At 51.6% G+C, this 20,339-nt stretch overlaps 1 protein-coding gene across 1 annotated transcript; it reads left to right on the plus strand.

The window, feature by feature from the left end:
* The first annotated feature begins 6,146 nt into the window (after window positions 1–6,146).
* On the plus strand, window positions 6,147–7,427 carry LOC113267227 (ras-related protein Rap-2a-like). The gene has a single exon (XM_026515249.4). The coding sequence runs from the start codon at window positions 6,210–6,212 to the stop codon at window positions 6,810–6,812; it is 603 nt and encodes a 200-aa protein (XP_026371034.1). The 5' UTR covers window positions 6,147–6,209; the 3' UTR covers window positions 6,813–7,427.
* The last annotated feature ends 12,912 nt before the right edge of the window (window positions 7,428–20,339 follow it).

The following is a 20,339-nucleotide window of genomic DNA, read 5'->3' on the forward strand; positions in this document are numbered from 1 at the left end:
TAAGCGTCTGCCTTTGGCTCAGGACATGATCCTGGAGTTCTGGGATCGAGCCCCACATCAGGCTCCTCCACTGGGAGCCTGCTTCTTCCTCTCCCACTCCCCCTGCTTGTGTTCCCTCTCTCGCTGGCTCTCTCTCTCTCTAATAAATAAATAAATAAAATCTTTAAAAAAAAAAAGCATTTCTAGTCTCGAAGATTTTTCCCACTCATCTAACCGACTTGATGGGCAGAAAGGGAGGGATTGCTGGGCTTTGCGATGACCGCATCCACATTTGTCCACCTGCATATACTTGCTGGCAGAGACCACCCGTGTGTTCACACTCTTTCCAGTTCATCTCAGAGGGTCCATTGTTCGCCCCCCACCCCCACCCCCCAGCCCCGGGCGGCTTGCACAGTTGTTCTCTGCAGATGCTGGCGGCAGCTGCTTCTTCCCCAGGAACGCTGGTCCCCCTCTGTACCTAGAGGTACTGGGATCCCAGTTCCTCCCTTTGGAGGTCAGAGAGATTCTCTTTGGTCTAGGGCACAAGGTTCAGAGGGTAAAAGGCTCCCCAGCACTACAGGCTGAGATAATGAGGCAGGCCAGGAGCCTGGGGGTGGGGGGCACTGGGAATATGGTGTGAGGTTTGCTCCTGCGGTTCCCCTCAGGGGCTGTGGCTCCCAGTGGAGGTGGACAGTGGATATACTGGTTTGCCTACCATGGGGCAGGTGAGTCCAAGGAAGGGACTGAAGATTAGGACGGTCTGTAGTGCAGCCCTCTAAAGGCACCTGCTCCAACCCAGAGGTCATCTGTGATAAGGTAATCATTGTATTTACATGTTCTTCAGTCCCTTTGCCAGATCTCTCTGTTGTTTGGGTCTTGGGCAGGACTACCGAAGGTGTCACTGACTGGGCCCCTCCCACCCTACGGCAACCACTAGATTGCTCTATACTATGCCATACGGCCTTTTGGAGACAGCCAGCCTCAACAACCAGTTAGCAACTTTATTTCGTTAGTATACTGAAAAAGTCACATCCCAGGATACATGAGGGTCTAATTAGAAAGGCAAGCATTTAACCAGTCAACAGATTTGGTCAGTTTGCTAGGATGCATCATCCTGTTTTATAAAATTCAGGGTACCCCACAAAGGTGCACAGTAAAAACCACGGCTCTCGTGGGGAAAATGGAGCTGGGGCAGGACCTTCAAAATATCTCATCAGTGACACACTAAAAACAGATAAGAACCTAAGAAAAAAGGGTGGCACACTTGTATACATGAAATTGTTTTGAAAAATACATTAATGCCGTAATAAATGTGCGCCTTTATCTAAAAGGCCTGAAGATAGCTTCCAGAAGTAGACATGGGGTGGGTCGCGGCCTGTGAGGTGCCGCGAGGTGGTGGGCGAGGGCCGAGATCCACGCTGCACGGTGCGCTCGTAGCGCCCCGGCGGTTATGCGGCAGCTGGGACGTGTGTGAGGCGTGTGCGTGTGCACTGTGTCTATCCCCTACACACCTCTGTCCAGCCGGGGCACTGTTTTCTGTGTTTACCTTGCCAATAAAATCACACAAAATGCAGAATTCACTCTGCTCAAATCATTCCATCATTCTTCAGTGGTGTTGGAAAGAACTCACGTTTCCAAACGGAGCATTATCGCAGAACTGTGGTTCCGGGCCCCGCGCAGAGTCAGCAGTGAGCCACAGCCTGTCTCCGCCCTCGCGGGAGTTACGTCGTAAGGAGGGAAACAATAAGCAAACAATTTCATATAGTACGATAGGTGCCCCTCCGTTCACCTGCTGCAAGTGAGCCCCCAAAGTGATGGTATTAGGTGGGGCCTTTGGGAGCGGTCAGGTGAATAGCGCCCGTATAGAAGAGACCCGGAGAGGTCCCTTGCCCCTTCTGCGGTGAGGGCTTGGCGAAATAACAGCCGTCTGTGAGCCAGGAAGTGGACCCTCACCAAACCCTGAGTCTGCCAGCGCTTTGACCTTGGACTTCCTAATCTCTGGAAGAGAGATCAACGGGTTTTGCGGAAGCCCTCCAGTCCGTGGACCAACGCAGCAGGACAGTAAGGGATGGATTTGTGGTAGGTGGTAACAGAGCCCCCCAGACGAGGGGGGTAACCAGGAATCTCCTGTGTCAGGGTTCTGGAGGCCAGAAGTCCTAGATGAAGGTGTCAGCAGGGCTGGGACCTTCCGTGGGCTGTGATGAAGAACCTCTTCCTGGTCCCTTGCCCTCAGCTCCAGTGATTTGCCAACATCTTTGGCATTCTCTGGCTTGCCGAGACACCAGCCTGACCTCTGACTTCACCTTCATTCTTCCTGTGTATCTCTGTATCCGGATTGATCCCTTTAAAAAAAAAATATATATATATATTTAGAAAGCAAGAGTCGGGGAGGAGCAGAGGAAGAGGGAGGGGGAGAATCTTCAGAACGCTCCGCGCTGAGTATGGAGCCCTGACTGGGGTTCCATCCCATGACCCTTAGGTTAACCTGAGCCTAAATCAACTGTCAGATGCTTCGACTGAGCCACCCAGGCACCCCCAAATTACCCCTTTTATGAAGACACTAGTTATGTTGGATTAGGGGCCACCCTCCTCCAGTGGGACCTCATCTTAACCGATTATATCTGCAGCAACCCTATTTCCAAATAAGGTCACATTCGGAGGTACAGAGGGCTAGAACTTCCACAAATGAACGCAGTTCCACCTTTCACAGTTGCTAAGGAAAGACACCTTTAAGTAAGTGACATTCGAGCAAAGCCCCTCAATAACACGAGGGAGTGAGCCACGCAGACATCAGCGGGTACAGCATTCCAGGAGAGGGAACGGACCATGTGAAGGCTGTGTGATGAAACACAGATCAGCTGAAGGAGCAGTCAAAGGACCACCGTCTAGGGGGAGCAGGGAGAAGAAGAGGGGTGAGAGATGAAGCGAGAAACAGAACGACTTATCGATAGGAAATCCATCAACTATGAGTCATAAAATGAACAGAATTAAAGGAAGAAAAAATGATAAATTTATTGGAGACCCCCCTCCCCAAATCCCAGCAGACATTTCCAATACAAACTCTGAGGTATAAATTACACTAAAATTTCCTCTTATGGTGAAGGACACACATCATATGAGTGGTGTGTTGTGAAGGCGCTTCTGTTCAGCAGAAATGCAGAGGGATGCCAGCTGTCACCTCTGTGGTTCAACATCGATGGTTTTGGAGTCTAGCTAACGCAGTAAGAAAAGGAAATAAGCAATGTACTCATCACTGTTTGCAGATAATATGCTCCTAGGTCACCCCCTTCCAAAGGAGGCATGTTCAAACTACTAGAATGGAGTCAGCCATCGTGTACGCCCTCTTCTTGTATGCTCTGGGTCCACCGGTTTGGCCGTCATCACGGCTGTGGAAGCCGGCTGGCCACGCAGTTAGAGCCTGGCCATCCCTGGCCTCAGCTGCCCCACTCACTCCCAACTGTCTATCCCAGACTCTCCACTGCTGCTGCTTTCGATGCTTCTGGAGCTCCACCCAGCTGGCACACGTGCCCTCCTGGAAGCCAGAGGCGGAGCGCTGAGGGGTGGGTGCCAGCAGGCACATGCGCCCCTCGCTGCCGCGCACCTGCGCACTGCGCTGAGGCCCGTCGCACACTGCCCCTTAGAGCACTCCCACAGCTGTCCTAAGACCAAGATGCGCTCTGGCTTGGATCTCCTCGCTTCCCTGTTTCTCCCTTCCAGGGTCCCCATTCCCGATCTCCAAGATCACTTCCAAAAATAAACCATTTGCGCAGAAGACCATGTCCCGTGTCATAGATCCTGCTTTTGGAGAGAAACTGAACTAAGAGAGGAGACCCTAAGGCGCAGAGCTTTAGGGTAGGATTGTAAGATCGATCACACGCCCTTCAGGCCCACTTGTAAGGACCCTAGTGTTGGCGGTGAGTGAGCTGGTGGCGAGCCTTGCCTGTGGCCCAGCGACTCACCAGGACGCCGATCAGGATATGGTACAGGTGGAAGGGGAGCCGCGGGTTCCCGTGATAGGGGTGGGGGAGCTGACTTTTGTTAATGGCTTTAAAAGTCCCCCAAAATACTAATGATAGGCTCAAATTAGCCAACTCTCAATTTAAGATACTCTAGGGAAGTCTGACACTTCTAGGCGACACTGGAGCCCCCATCTCCTACAGGCACAGGGCATTGATGACGAAAACCAGGCCAGATTCCCCACAACTCACCATGTTGCTGTTCTCTCTTCACTCACCTTTAATCTACTGTTTAATCTATCAATGGATGCTTTACGTTAATTAAAATAGTAAATTATCGTATTTTCTATTTCCAAAACGTTTTTTGTTTTTTCTTTTGGAGAAGCTCTTTCAAATTACTTGGCCATACTTTATAGTCTCTTGTTCCTTGCTCCAAATTTATTTTTTAAATTTCTTTAAACACGTGAAACATAATTATTATCCGTCTGACAATGCCAGTGTCTGCAGTTTTCTGGACATGGTTTTATTGTCTGTGATTCCAACGGCTCTCACTCAGAGTGTTTTTTTTCCCTCTTGCGTTCTGCGACTTTTCAGCAGTGACTTGCCTCGATTCCTGCAAAAGCTCTCTGTGGGACGTTGTTGAAACCTGGCTGGAACTCCCATCGTCCAGTGAATATTCACAGTCACCCTTTTTAAAAAGGCGTTTATACTTTTGTTACTTTGCAGTCAGAGAGTGTCTCATGAGATGTCTCTATTTAGAAATCAAGTCTTCTGTTGTGTTCCATGTATGATTCATGTTATAAGTTAAGGATGCGCCACGCCCTGTGTATAGAAAAGCACCTTCTGTGACCACAAACACCAGTGTGAAGGGTGTATCCTGATGTCGTTTAAACTTCAATCTTAGCCAGCGTTGGGGCCCTGTCCCCCTCCAGGGCTGCACAGAATGACAGCTCAGCGGCACCCCACACAGGGAAAGGGAAAGTGTAGATAACTTCACTTTCAGCCCGGGCCTGCGGGTCTGAAGTCCTAAGGCATCAGCTTGTGCCTGAGGCATAAGGTGGGTAGAGATCCCAGGACTTTCTACCCAGCCCCACTGTCCCGCACCCAGCCTTGCTCTTCTGATATCAAGAAATAGCAAGAACTTGTGTAGGCAGAAGCCTGAGAGAGAGTGCAGCAGGGGGGTCCGACCTGGAGGACCCTCTATAACCAGGGTGACCCCAAAGTCCTGTTGCCAGGGACTCTGTGGGTTTACGCTTGCTGCTGGGTGGAGGGGTGCACACTTTCATTTTCAAAAGTGACCAGTTTTGGATGGTGCTTATGCCGTCTCTCTTCTGTTAGGTCAGGAGGGCATGATGGAAAGCCAGGGAAGGTTGGAGTCGGGGAGTACAATGTGATTTACATTTTACAAAGTTCATTTGGGCGCTGCTCCACGACAAAGGGGTCTGGAGGGGCCAGAGTAAAGGCACGGGTGCGAGGTACTCGCAGAATAGGGGCCAGAAGTCACTTGGGGCCCTCCATCCAAAGCTCCCTCGCAAGTTACCCCTTCTCTGGGGTCCTCCCTGTCTGGAGAGGGGCCCCAGCTGCGCAGGCCGGCCGGGCCTGACCTAAAAACGAGGCCAGCCTGGCTTCCGGCCTCGAGGCTGGTTCTGGAATGGTGGAGAAATCCCTGCATTTCCCGGGTAGACATGGAAGGGATCAGGTTACCTTCTAGCCTCGGGACATAAGGGGCTCTTCTTGGAAAGGGGGAGCAGAGGGCAGGGACTGTCAGAGGGGCCCCAGCAGGTCGTCCCGTGGGGTAGGGGAGAGAGGCCTGGCAGGGCCTGGCTGCCGGGGGACCCGCCGGGAGCGAGGTCTGGGGAAAGGAGAGGCCTGGGACATGGAACTGGTGGGGAGGGCGGCGCCAGCACGCCCCGGGCCTTAGGCGGGGGCAGACACCCGGGTGCAGAGCGGGGCGGAGAGGCCCGCGGGGCCCACACTCCCGGGACACCCGTCTCGGCTGCGGGGCGCTCTCTCCCAGCCCGGCCGCGCTGGTTCCCGCGCCAGTCGGGACGCCCACCCAGGCCCAGCGCCGTGCCGCGCGTACCCGCCCTCCGGGCCCCCTCCCCGCCGCCGCGTCGCCGCCCCCGTCCCGCCCCGCCCCTCGTCCCCCTTGCCCGCCCCTCCCGCCCCTCCCTTCCTCCCGCCCCTTCCCCCCTCCCCTCCCCCGGGCCCCCGCCTCCGCGCGCCATTCCTCGCAGTCCTCCGGCCGAGCGCCCCGCCAGCCGCGTCTCGGCCATGGCGGGCCCGGGGCCGCGACCCGCCAAGGGCTACCGGGTGGTGCTGCTCGGGAGCGTGGCCGTGGGCAAGACGGCGCTGGCCACGCAGTTCGCCTGCGGCAGCTTCCCGGAGCAGTGCGAGCCGTCGGTGGAGGAGCTCTTCAGCAAGGTGATCGAGGTGAACGCGGCGCCCGCGCTGCTGGAGATCGTGGACACGGTGGGCGCCGAGCACCTGGTCACCCTCAAGGACCTGTACATCAAGAACAGCGACGGCTTCGTGGTGCTGTACAGCGTGTGCAGCGAGGCCTCGTTCGAGGCGGTGCGGCCGCTGCGGGAGCGCATGGGCCGGCTGCGGGGGCCCAAGGCCGTGCCGCTCGTGCTGGTGGGTACCAAGGCCGACCTGGACGCCGAGCGCCAGGTGCTGACGGCGCGGGGCCGCGCGCTGGCCCGCGAGTGGCGCTGCCCGTTCCTGGAGGTCACGGCCAAGAGCAAACTGATGGTGGACCAGGTGTTCACGCAGGTGGTACGCGAGATGGAGGCCCTGGCCCCGCCCGAGGAAGAGGCCCCGGCCCCCCCGACGAATGCCCAGGATACGTGGCCGTCGGAAAGATTCATTGGCTAATCGGCCGCGGTTACTTTTGGCTACGTTCAGCGTTTTTCCGATTTCTGAAGCTCAGCCTTCCTTCCCTGCTTCTTCAAGAAAGTTACCAGCCGAAGACAAGTGGTCACTTCCGCGTGGTCACTCAGACTGGCGCTTCCAGCTGTTTGCAGAGCTTCTCAAATGTTTGCTGAACCCTTTGCCACGTTGGGCAGCCCCAAATCGGTATCTTTTTCCTGAGTGGAGACAGCACCACCCTTTTCTTCAAATGGGATTTGTTAGAGGATTCCCCCACCCCACCCCGCCTTGTTCCATAACGAATGCCCTCAGATGTCATCCGACCTTTGAAATGGATTGAGGAACGTGAACTAAAGACTTGAAGCTTCGGATTCCAGCAGGTTTTCTCTCTGCTTTGCAGCCTCGAAGTGAACGGTCATATTTTCCTCTCTGTATTTCTAAATATAGTTATGACACACGCAGCATTGGTTTGAAAGGGATATTGTATACCCTGGGAGGGGAGAAATAATGTCTGCTCACCCAGACGTCGCTCAGCCCTGCCCTCCCGTCTGTAACTGACATCCAGTTGATTTTGCATCTGTAAATTGAGTGAAAATAAAGTGATTTGACAAGTCTTTCTAATCCTTAGAGCATGCACCGTCTGCTCCCCAGTTACACTCCAGGAAGCACCACAGTAACCAGAGGGAAAATGGCCGCATGGGGTGTGTATTTGTCGTAGGCTGAGTAGGGTGTTTTGTCCGGTACCTGCATGGTTCCCAGTGACCCGGGGACTGAAGCAGAAGCAGACCGTGTAAGCATCTTTTTCTATAGTTTTCACATAACGAAACAAACTTTTCCTGCACTGGTTTAAAAACGCCATTGTTTTATAATTTTAAGAATTTGTCTTTGATGTGAGTGCGTGTGCCTGTTTTCACGACTTAATGATTCTGCCTCACCCGCTACAACAAATCTTCCAAATTTAGGAACCTAGATTACCACGTAAACATCTTCTAAAAGAAATAAGCAAGAACTCTCAAAACTGTGCCTGTGACCTGAAATATTGCATTTTTTTTACAGGAAAGTTATGTATAAAGTGATGGGTTACGCACGGCTCTGGGAATTTTATTTACATTATATATGATATGTGAGCAGGAAGATGGATTTTATTTTAATGTTCTAAGTATATATTTTAGAACCTGCCAGTGCCTGACAGCCAGTCCGCCAGGGGAGAGGGCTAGGTGGGGTGTCATCTGTCTTTTCTCTCTTCCTCTCTCTGGGACTTTGGGGGAGGGGGTGTTGGGCACTTAATTTGAAGCCTTGAAGTCCAGCTAACTCAGTCCCTCCTCTGACCCTCTGTGTTCTGGGGTCACTCCTCCTGGCAGTGTTTCCTCACACCCCCTTCCAGAATCATCTCTAAGGGGTCATTTCAAACACAGGGAGGAGGGGAGGGGGCCCTGTGGAGGTGTGTGTGTGTGGTGGGGGGAGGACCTTCCTGGCCTCAGCTGTCTTTGTCCAAAGCTGTCCCTTCCTCTGCTGGAACAGAGGCAAAAACCCCAGACTGTTCCCGGACTGGACGTTGAGCTGTGTGGAGGAAGCACGCAGGGAGCGAACAGCGTCCTGTTCTGCGTCGTGAAGCTGGGCCCCACGGACCGCAAGCTGTGTGACCCCCCGGCCCTGCCTGCCCTGCCTTTCTGACTCTCTACCTGCTTGTGCTGTGGCCTCCTCGGGGTCTTGTGTCCCTGGATTCCTGTGCCTCTGGATAATAGGTTCAATCCAGGAAAAAATGTCCAAGTGGACATTTCTTCCTTTAGATTCCTGGGGCCGCCTCAGATCCTTCCACTCAGATCTACGTTTCGGCTCAGAGCCCAGGGTGTTCAACATGACGAATGATCAGGCCCACGTGATCAGCTCCTGTGACCTCAGGAATAGGTTTGAAGCAGTTTCTGGGTGTGTATGCGCACGCCTGTGCACGCGTGCACACACACACGTAAAATTCCAGACCTACACGCTAGATTTTCTTTCTCTTCGTGCATTTCTTACTTCTAACTTAGGTGTGCCACACACGGACTGCCCCTAGTCCCTCTGGAGCCAAGAGCGGCCCGGGGGACTCAAGTGGGTTTACGAGCAGCACGTGTGCCTCTCGGCAGGCCCGGGTGCTGTGGAACCTGGAAGCCCCGTGCCCGGGGGAGGGGGCCCCAGGAACCGGGCAGTCAGCGTCCTAGCTTGCAGGTGGTGGTACCGACTCAAGCCGTTCGAGGTCCGGCCCTGGGCCTCGGGCTCCGTGCGCGCTCAGCATCACCAGGGAATGGGAAACTGGTTTCCAGGCTGGTTGTAACAGTCCCGTACCCACGCGCTCCCGAAGCTCCAAATGGTCGGCAGCTCGGTCTGTGCAGACGCTTTCTTGCCGACGTGCCGTGGTTGCCATTTGTCTAAGTCAGACTGCCAGTGACGTTCACGGCCCTTTTGGAGGGTTTTACGGCATTTGATTTCCTCTCCAGTGAGATGCCGGCTCTTCGTCAACTGTTAAAGTTGTGTGATCTGCCCTTTTCGTCCCAGTTCTTGGAGGTGTTGCTCTATCTCCGTGGTGGACAGCCTCTGAGGTGTGTCCAGTGACCCCACCTCCTGGTCCTCCTGCCCTGGGTGGCTCCCTCCCCTGGAGGGTGGGCAGGACCTGGTGACTCTCTTCTAGGGAATATAACAGGACAACAGTGACGGGATGCCCCTTCTGAGATTAAATCACAAAACCACCGCCCCCTGTCTTGATCAGGCTCTCTCAGGGTCCTTGTTCTGTGAAAGGCCAGCCGCCATGCTGTGACTAGCCTGGTGGAGAATCCCGTGTGGCAAGGAACTGATGTCCCAGCCAGCAGCCAGCGGGAACCTGAGGCCTGCCGACAACTCCTTGGGAGCTTGGGAGGGGGATCCTTTCCCAGATGAGCCTTGAGATGAGGGCAGCCCCTGCCCACCCGTCACCGCTCCCGTGAGGGCGCCTGAGCAGAGGCCCCAGCGGAGCCGCCCAGAGCTGCCTGACCCACAGACACTATGAGGCGGGAAACGTTTATTGTTTTACACAGTAAGTTTTAAGGTGAGTTGTCACGCAGCGACAGACCACTCCTAACAGCTTCCTGGTGCCTGGGGAAGCGTACCGACATGCAAATGTCCAAACAGGCCAGAGTGGCTTTGGAACCAGACTGTGGACAGAGCCAGGTGGGGTTCGGGGGAGTGTTAGGCAAACACTAACGCACCCTGGACAGGCCATGAGTAGACGGCGGGGCTTTGAGGACACTGCCAGGGAGGGTGCCCAAGAAGTGAGGACCACGGGTCCTGGGGACGGAACGGCAGAAGCATGGCCACCGTGTCGCCTGCAGCTGCCTACTGATGCCCATGAGCCCACCAGGAGGTTTGCAGGCGGAGTGCTGGCCTCTTCCCGTGGCCTGTAGCACAGGAGGAGGAGGGAGGCAGGTTGAGAGAGCTGGGAAACAAAAAAGAACCGGTGCCTGGTAGTTTTGAAAATTTGCAGTTTCTCCAAATGGTAAAAGATGCTAAAATTAAGAAATGACTTCCCAGGGAATGTCAGATCCAGGAGAATCGGTCTGCAAGTGAAGCCAAGGGTGTGGCAGTCAAGGCCCCAGAAAGAGCAAAGGTGATCCCTCAGAGGGCCATTCAGGGCCTGTGACAAAGATTAAGGTGTACCCCACAAATCCTCTCCCCCAGAGACAGGGCCTCTCGGAAGCCCCCACATCGCCCCTCAGCCATCTCAGGAGCCCACGCTAGAGCAGAGCTCATCTCAAAGACCTTCACAGGTGTGCCTTTTCGCTAATGGGGTGAACCCAAACACTACCCACTTGGACGAAGACAAGGACAGAGCCATTCAAAATGAAGAGAGACTTTGGATTCCCCCACCCCCCACCCTGCACAATTTTACTGGAAGGAAGCAGGCTGAGAAAACTGCTTGCTTGCAAACATGTGCTTTCATTTAAAAATGGGGAGGGGGGCGGGTGGTGCCTGGGTGGCGCAGTCAGTTAAGCATCCAACTCTTGGTTTCGGCTCAGGTCATGATCTCAGGGTCCTGGGATCGAGCCCAGCATGGGGCTCCGTCCTCAGCTCGAAGTCTGCTTGAGGTTCTCTCCCCCTCTCACTCTGCCCTTCCCACTTGTTCTCTCTCTAAAATAAATAAATCTTAAAAAAAAAAGGGGGGGGGGATGGCTCAGAGGGCAGACTAGAGGTCAGAGGACAGAGCCCAAAGCAAAGGAAGATTCTTTCCAGAACTTAAGACCTAATCAGAGAACTGCTTGGCTGGGTTTCAGAATTGCTATGGGCCAGTGACTCCTTTGTGTCCCCCACCGCCCCCCTTCTGACCAGGCGTGTCTAGAGCAGTTACCCCGTGTCAGCTCTGCCACTGGACACGACGGGGCGCGTGGCAGCAGGGCGGCCGCTAACCTGGATCTGCTGTATTTGAGGAACGGTACCAGAGATGCCGCATCTTTGCCTGGACTCGATTTAGATGACACGATTGTGAACTTGAAGATGTCAGACATGGGAGATTATATTCCTCCATTTTATAATATTCAACCAACCTTGCGTTCCCAAGATAAACCCCATTGGTTGTTATTTGATATAAATATTTCTACATTTGAGGAATTGACTTTGCTATGGTTTTATTCCGTATTTTTGCATCTATGTTCGTGAATGAGACTTGTTGATACATTTTTTCTTATACTGCTCTTGTTTGCATTGGTATCATATTAGGCTAACACACACACACACAAATCTAGTTGGGGAGTATTCCTTCTTTTTATATTCTCTGGGAGGTTCTGTGTAAGGCTGGAATTATCTGCTTTTTCCACATTTGGTAGATATTGCTTGTAAATGCATCATTTTGGGGAAAAAAAATAATGTCTTTAATGGTTATAGGTTTTTAATTTTCTTCTTAATTTAGTTTCCTAGTTTGTAATTTTCTAGGGATCTATACATCCTATGTCTTTCCAAACAAACTGGTATAAAATTGTTCATGACAACCTCCTAAGCAAGATTTTTATTTTATTATTTTTTATTTATTTTTTAAAAAGATCTTATTTATTTATTTGACAGAGAGAGAGACAGCCAGGGAGAGAGGGAACACAAGCAGGGGGAGTGGGAGAGGAAGAAGCAGGCTCCCAGTGGAGGAGCCTGATGTGGGGCTCGATGGTTACATCCTCTCCTTTTTTTCTAATATTGTTTATTTCTGCTCTGTCTCTACCTCCACCTCTGACTCACTCCACGATTCACAGAAGAGCTTGATGGGGTCTCAGAAGCAGACCCGAAGAGGAGTTTAGCTTGCAGGGTACTCAAGAAGAGCATCTGGGAGTAAGACTGATGGAAGGAAGGGAAGGGCAGCAGGAAGGCAGAAGAAGTTGAGTTACAGTGCAGCCCTAGTGATGGCCTCAGCCAACCTCACGAGGATCTCTGGGACTAGAACGGCCCTTTGCCTGCTCTGAATGGGTCAAAATAGCTAGGTCTTTATACTCCTCCCTCAGATCACTCATCTTATATGGGAAGTCCTCAGGGAAGGGCATTGTAATGAGCAAGGCTGCTCTCTACAGATGGGGTGGTCCCTAAAGGAGCTGACAGCTGAAGTCTTGTCAACCAGCAGCCCTCCCAGCAGCTGAAGCAACGACCCAGCAGAAGGAGACTCTGGGCAGTACATCTACGGTCCATCATGGTGGTGGTAGAGTGAGTGAGTCACATCTTTATTTCCCTCGGTCGGATTGCAGTCTAGCTAACTCATGCCCCATAACAGGCAAGCAAGAAAATACCCATGCCTGTTACCTCATCGTCTCTGTAACTGGTCATGAGGCCATAGTTGATTTTGAAATTGTGATAAAATACACATAACACAAAGTTTACTATCTTAACTATTTTTCAATGTGGTGTTCAATAGCGTTCAGTATCTTTACATTATTGTACAACCCGTCTCCAGAACTTTTTTTTTTTTTTAAAGATTTTATTTATTTATTTGAGAGAGAGAGAGCGGCAGAGGGAGAGGCAGAAGCAGGCTTCGTGCAGGGACCCGATGTGGCACTCCATCCCATGACCCTGGGATCATGACCTGAGCCAAAGGTAGAGGCTTAACCGGCTGAGCCACCCAGGCCCCCCCACCCCCAGAACTTTTTCATTTGCAAAGCTGAAACTCTGTATGCATTAAACAGTAACCTCCCCCAGCCCTGGCACCCACCATTCCACTCTCTGTCTTTCTAGGAACCTCACGTAAGTGGAGTCGTACAGTGTTTCTCTTTCTGTGACTGGCTTATTTCACTCAGCATCATGTCCTCAAGCTTCATCCCTGCTGGAGCATGTGGCAGAATTTCCTGGCTGACTAGGTTCCACTGTATGGGTAGACCACCTTAGGCTTATCCATTCACCTCTCAGGGGCCACTTAGATTGGTTCCACTTTCTGGCTACTGTGAAGAATGCTGCTCTGGACGTGGGTGTGCAGGTATCTCTTCAAGACCCTACTTTGGATATACACCCAGAAGTGGAGTCGCTGGATCATATGTGAATCCTATTTTTAATTTTTTTGAGAACCACCATACAGCTTTCCACAGTGGCACATTTCCACCAACACCGGCAGTGCACAAGTATTCCGATTTCTCCACATCCTCACCACCACTTGTAACTTTCTGTTTGTTTGTTTTTTCATAATAGCCATTCTAGTAGGTGTGAGATGACACCCCCGTTGTGGTGTTTGTTTTCCGTAACGATGAATGATGTTGTGCATCTTTTCACGTGTTCATTGGCTATTTGTATCTCTTCTTTGGAGAAATGTCTATTCAAACTCACTGTCCATTTTTAAATCAGGTGGGTTTTTTTTGTTGTTAAGTTTTAGGAGTTCTCTATATATTCTGGATATTAACCTCTTATCAGAGCTATGATTTGCAAATATTATTTCCCATTCCATAGGTTGCCTTTTGATATATATACATGTGATATATAAATAAGGATGTATAAAAAATTTTTGATGTCTTTTTATATGCATACAAAATCTTAACATTTTCACAAAGTCCAGTTATCCAGTTTTTCTTTGGTGGCCTGTGCCTTTGGCATCATATCTAAATCATTGCCAAATCTGAAGTTGTAAAGGTGACCTATGAGAATGCGGTTTGGGTCTATTTTATTCCATGGGCTACGTTTGTCTTTCTGCCACTACCACACTATTTTGTAATAGTTTTGAAATCAGGAAGTGTGTCTTCCAGCTTAAGACTGCTGTGGCTATTTGGCATCCCCTGAGAGTCCATACATATTTTAGGATGGGTTTTTCTATTTCTGAAAAAAAAAATGCCATTCAGATGTTGATAGGAATTGCTTTGAATTTGTAGATAGCTTTGGGTAGTATAGGCACCTTTACGATCTTAAATCTTCCCATCCATGAACATGGAATGTACTTCCATTTACTTCTGTCTTCTTTCTTTCAGCAATGGTTTGCACTCTTCATTACACAAGTCTTTCACCTCCTTGGTTAAGTTTATTCCCAGTATTTTCTCCTTTTTGATGCTATTGCAAATGGGATTGTTTTCCTCATTGCCTTTTTGGATTGTTCATTGTTAGTGTATAGAAACACAATTGATTTTTTGTATTGATTTTGTATCCTGCAATGTTCTGAAGTTATTACTACTAACAGTTTTTTTTTAATGAAATCTTTAGGGTTTTCTGCATTTAAGATCATGTCATCTGAGAACAAAGATAATTTTATTTCTTCCTTTCCAAAGAGGATCCCCCCCTTTTTTTACTTGCCTAATTGTTCCGACTAGGACTTCCAGTACTACCCTAAATAGAAGTGGTGAAACCTTGCCTCCTTACCTTCTCCCTGATCTTAGAGGAAAAGCTTCCAGTCTTTCATCATTGCGTATGACGCTCACTATGGGCTTTTCATATACCACTGCTGTTATGTTTAGTTTCCTCCCATTCTTAGCTTGTTGAGTGTTTTTATCATGGAAGGATATTGAATTTTGTCAAGTAATTGTTTTTGCATCATGTGAGAGGATCATGCAGGTTTTCCCCCCTTCATTCTGTCAGCATGGTGTATTACACTGATTGATTTCTGTAGGATGAAGCACTCTTGCAGTCTAGGAATAAATCCCATTTCGTCATAGCATATCAGCCCTTTAAAGTGTTGTTGGATTCTATCTGCTAGTATTTTCTTGAGGGCATAGTTGATATTGCCCCCAGCTCTACTGAGATATAATTGCCATGTGACATTGGATACGCTTAAGATATACGATGTGACCGTGCGATACATGTATATCTTACAAAATGATTGTCACAATAAGCTTAGTTAACACATCCTTCACCTCACATAACTACCATTTTTTTGCTGTTGTTGTGATGAGAACATTAAAGATCTACTCTCTTAGCAGCTTTCAAGTATGATTTTTCGAATTTTCTTCTTCCGTTACCCGTTCCATGTTTTCTCTCCCCTTAGGCAGGACCTTGGCTGGTGGGGTTTTTCATCTAGTAGTATGACCCAAACATACCCAAAAGGTCTGAATCCTCAGGAGGTTTCCAGTTTTTGATTGACACTATTTTCTGATGACCTTTTCCCTTTGGAATGGAAGTTCCAAGAGGCGCCTCCAAGGACCCACTCAGTTCCTGGGAATAATCGTGAGAGGAGCTAGTTCCTCTAGTACCCCTTGGCTCCCAAGTGGCACCTGTATTTGAGTAACTGCGTTATGACTCTTATTTAGATAAGGTCACAACCTGTCAGACGCAGCTGCACCCTCTCGGAGTGTTGCCTCCCACAGGGCTCACACGAGTCCTCACTGGACCATCTATCAGGCCACACGTTCTGGCTGGGTACATCAGGGTAAGAGCATTGAACTCCATGTGCGTATCTGATTTCCTCACGTCTTCTGCTGTAAAATTAATCTCTTTATCACAGAAATGTGCTGTGGGATTCCATAAAGGTCCACAAGGCATACTGTAAATCTGTGGACGGTGGTGCCGACAGAGGCATTACAGGCAGGGAAAGCGAATCATGTCCACACTAAATGTCTACACCAGTGAGGGCAAATTGCTGCTCCTTCCATGACGGAAGAGATCTGATGAAATCCGGCTTCTGCCAAGTGACCAGCTGGTCCCCAGGAAATGACACCATGTTAGGGGCTCCACATGAGTCTCTGCTCTTGGTGGGTTAGATTCTCAACTGCGACGATGTCCAGGTCATACCCGGTGAGGCCAAGTCCATGACACTGGGCCCACGCATAGCCTCCAGCCCTGCCTCCTTGGCCACTTCGTACATGAGCCCATCGAACAAGCATTTGGATGGCTGGCTAAAGAGGCTGGCTGCTGTCCCAGAATGGACTGTCCCGTCCAACTGGTTCCCGAGGGCCTCCTCTGCACCAGATGCCTTTGGACACGTATTCACATGTGACCAAGTGTCTTTACACTCCCTGTCTACCCAGAGAGGCCCCTCCTCATATGTCATCCCCAGATCACCTCATTACCGGTCTTGCAATGTGGTTTTTGTCTAAGGCTCTGATGAGCAAGCCAAGCCATTAGCAACCATCCATGAATCAACAGAGAGCCGTATTTCTGGCCATCTTTCAGGCCAGGCAAAGCAGACAACGGGCAAACGTGGTGCTTGAAGTAATGACCACTGAGAGGATTTCCCTTCACCTCTGTCCTTTTGGGTCACCACGTGAATGCTTGAACCCTCCGCTTTGGCGCCATCTGTGAACCAGGATAAAGCTCTTTCCTTCTCCATCAACTAGTCATAAAGCCCTCCCTGTGAGGTCAGAGGTGTGGACCGTGGGCGAGGAGATGCCGCCGCAGGAGCAGGTGAGAGGCACGGCCCCTCCGCACACTTGGACAGAGCGTGAGAAAAGCAGTGCCGGCCACGTGGGAGCTAGAGCTGGCCTGGGCCTCGCGGCGAGATGGTGGCCTCCTCCTGCTGCACGGAAACAGTCCCAGAGAACACCAACATCAGCAAGACACGGCCGCTCTGTGACCGGATGGACCAAGCCCCACAGGAGCCCTCTGTGATCGTGTCTGAATACGGACAGAAATATGAGTAATTTCCAAACCACAGAAATGACCAAACACGCCCCTTTTGTGGTTTCTGCGAGTGACGGCTGCTTTTTCACCGGTTACAGCTGACGCCTTGTAGAGCGCGAGGTTTAGGGCGCTGACACCCCGCCGCGCGGTTGAAAATCCGCGTATGACTTTGACTCCCCCACACCAAGGACTGAAGTGCTAAGAGCCTCTGCTGCCTGGAAGCCTCGCCGAGGACATAACGCGTTTTTGGTGCGTTGCGTGCGGTCTACACTGTATTCTCACAATGAAGTAAGCCGGAGGAAAGAGGATGTTAGTAAGAAAACCATAAAGAAGAGAGAATGCAATTCACAGCGCGGGACTGTATCTCTCCAACCTATCCGCATCTAAGTGGACGCAGAGTTCAAACCCGTGTCGTTCAAGGGCCAACTGTACAGCCTTCCCTCCTTCTAGATAAGACGTACTATGAGAAATGTCCCCCACTTCCTGACAGCATCCATTCCAGAGAGAAACCCTACTTTCTTGAACTTTCACTAAAATCACTTCCTACAAGCCCAAATCCAAGTGCTTTCTAGCACCTTCTCACTGAGACATCCCAGGGCTCCCCATGGTGTGCGCTCCCCTCACTGGCTCAGCAACAGGTGTGTCCCGTGGGCTTAGCTGGAGGACACTGATGCTGCCCACGCCCCGTCCGTGCTATCAAGGCCACGTCACTGCTGGCAGCAAATCCTGTGGCAGGCAGGGCGAGGCAACAGAACCACTCTGGGTAATCTAAGCAGGGGCTGACTTAATAGACATAATCAGGTGCTGATGAAAGTTCTGCAAGACTTGGAGGAGAAGGCTCTGAGCGGCTTGGGGGTGGGGAAGTGTTGGACCCCTGCACCTGCCATGGGGGTCAGGAGTTTACAGAACAACCAGAGTGGCCATTCCAGGCTCTGGTCCCCCCACAGAGCTGCTTCTGCTGTCAATGTCACGGCCTGTCACCGCTGTCCCAGCCCCCCAGCATCTAGGCAGCTGGGAAGAGACACTGAAACCTGCTCAGAAAGGCCCCGCCCTTCATGACCTTGTCCGTCAGCAGCGAAGAGCAGAGTGGCGAGGGGCAGAGCACCCCCCTTCCCACTTCCACATCTACAGGGAGGACGTGCAGTGGGCAGAACCACTCTCCCATCCAGATCGGGGCGCAGGGAGCAGGAAATGGGCAGCTGTTAGCAACCCCCAAAGGTGGCCCTAAGCAGCCGTCTACCCAATTCCAGAATTTTTTCTTTCCTTTTTTTTTTTTTTTTTAACAAAACAAATGTTTAAATTTAACCCCACTGGGTTAAACTTCTGACTGGCAGCCACGTGACTCGTTCTAGCTTACTCCTTCCCTTGACCTTGGGAGGGGCGAACCCTTGGCTGCTTCCTTTCCCTGCGGTTTCCTCTCTAACTCTGACTCTTTCCAGCCCTGGCACCGCGCCCCCCCACCCCGCCAGGGCATCCCCAGCCAAGGTCCAGCAGAAGCAGGCTTCCCTGACATGAGTCCAGCAGGGTGCAGGGCCTCTTAGGAGTCTGCAGGAGGTCGGCGGGGGGGGGGGGCTTCCTCTTTCCTGGGGGCTCCCTGAACAAGTCTGTCCTGTCGCCTCCTCTACAAGGCCCCACCAGCTCCCCTGGGGCCCAAGTCCAGGTCCTAAGGCACAAGCCCTGCCATCAACTGTGACAGAAATTGGCTCTTGGGGTCCGCTGGAAAAGGCAAACCTGTGGGGGAGTGGGGCCTGGGGTGAGCAGTATGGGGGCCATGAGGTGGTTTTAGGTGAAATGGGGGCAGATATTTAGTCCACAAGGAACAGAGTTCCCTGAACTATCTGAGGGCATCTGAAGGAGGACAGGAATCAGGTGTTCTCTGGGAGATCCATCCCATAGGGAGTATACGCCTGGGCCCCTGACCTGGGCCTCCCAGACCGGCCTCTGGTGCCTTCCTAGAACCTCAGCTCAGAAGGTCAAGGGCTTCTGGAAGGAGACCACTGAGCCCGGCGTCCCAAACACCTGTCATACTAGCCCTTGGTGAAGTCCCTCTTGGCCAGCGAGTTAGGCCCAGCCCCATTCCAGAGAGGACTGAGGGTAGCTGGGGAGGTGCCTCCCGCAGGCCAGGCTGGGAGAAAGGGCTTATTTGGAGATAGCGTGCATTTTCCCGGAGCTCAGTCTGCTATTTAGAGAGGCCTGGATCCGGCAGCCGTGGGTGGATCACAGCCCCCAGGGGGGCAGGGCTAGGGCAGGAGAAGCCCAGGACACTGGTCCTCTCATGGTGTCTGTGCTCTGACAGCTTTGGGACAGACTCACCAGAGGCAGGGAAGGAGTCTTCCCTAGCTACCCCAATGGCAGTGGACTTTGGTGCCCCTAGGGTGACTTGGAGGGAGAGCTGTCTCCCCATCCCCCTCTGACATGGAAAGAGGTCCCTGCTCAGAGTGTAAGGTGACACCACCAGGGGAGGGGAGGCCTCTGCAGCAAACTGTCCAGGGGCCCACCCAGCGTGGGAGGAGGGAAGCAGAGTCTTTTGGTTCCAAGGCTTCAAAAGTTAGTCCAACCCCTGGGAGGGAGGGGACAGTGAGGGAAGGCTCAGCCTCAGGCTGGGCATTGAGTCCTTTGGGTTTGTTTTTCTGTTTTGGGAGGTAGAAAGGTAAAAGCCATCACCTTACTTGAGTGGGATATAACCTACCAGCAGAGTTTCCCTTGACAAACTTGTTTATTGTTAAAGGCTGAACCCAGGGTGGGGTTTGCGGGGGATTTGTTTTACTTGGAAGCCAGGAGCTCCTACAGCTGGTGTAATAGCGGACGTGCACAGCAACACAAACTTCTTAAAAAGAGCTAAACGGAATCCGTCCTAAAGTTATAACAGGTAAACGCTTTCGGGAAAGAGTTCCCATACGCTACTATCAAAATACGGGATATAAGAAAGTTCTTCCATTTTATAGGCTATCTTTCTGCTCCAATGCTCATGCTACTTTTAAAGTATTCAAACACTCAGGTACATAGTGCGGTCTGCTAAATAGCTTTTGTTCGTTCATTCATTCATTCATTCATTCATTCATTCAGCAGGCTCCACACCCAGTGTGGAGCCCAACACAGGGCTTGAACTCATCACCCTGAGGTCAAGACCTGAGCTGAGATCAAGAGTCAGAGGGTTGCCTGGGTGGCTCAATCCATGAAGCAGAGACCCTTGGTTTTGATCTCAGGGTGGTGGGATCAAGCCCTGTTGGGTGTGGAGCCTGCTTAAGACCCTCTTTCTCCCCCTCTGCCCCTCCCTCTCGCTCTCCCACTCTCTCCCTCTACAAAAAGCATAATGATGCATATGGGTGGAAGCAAACAACAGCAGCATACGTACAGTATGATTAGACACCACAGGTCCAGTGCACGCACCCCCACGTCAGACAAAGTCAGAGCACAGGTTTGGAGGGCCGAGGGATGCAGGCTCGGGTGCAGCTCACCCATGCAGTCCACCCATGCAGTCGCAGACCAGCTGACCCACCCACTGAAGAGGGGCTGTTGTGGGGTCTG

The sequence above is a fragment of the Ursus arctos genome, unplaced genomic scaffold (assembly GCF_023065955.2).
Source record: "Ursus arctos isolate Adak ecotype North America unplaced genomic scaffold, UrsArc2.0 scaffold_25, whole genome shotgun sequence".
NCBI lineage: Eukaryota > Metazoa > Chordata > Mammalia > Carnivora > Ursidae > Ursus > Ursus arctos.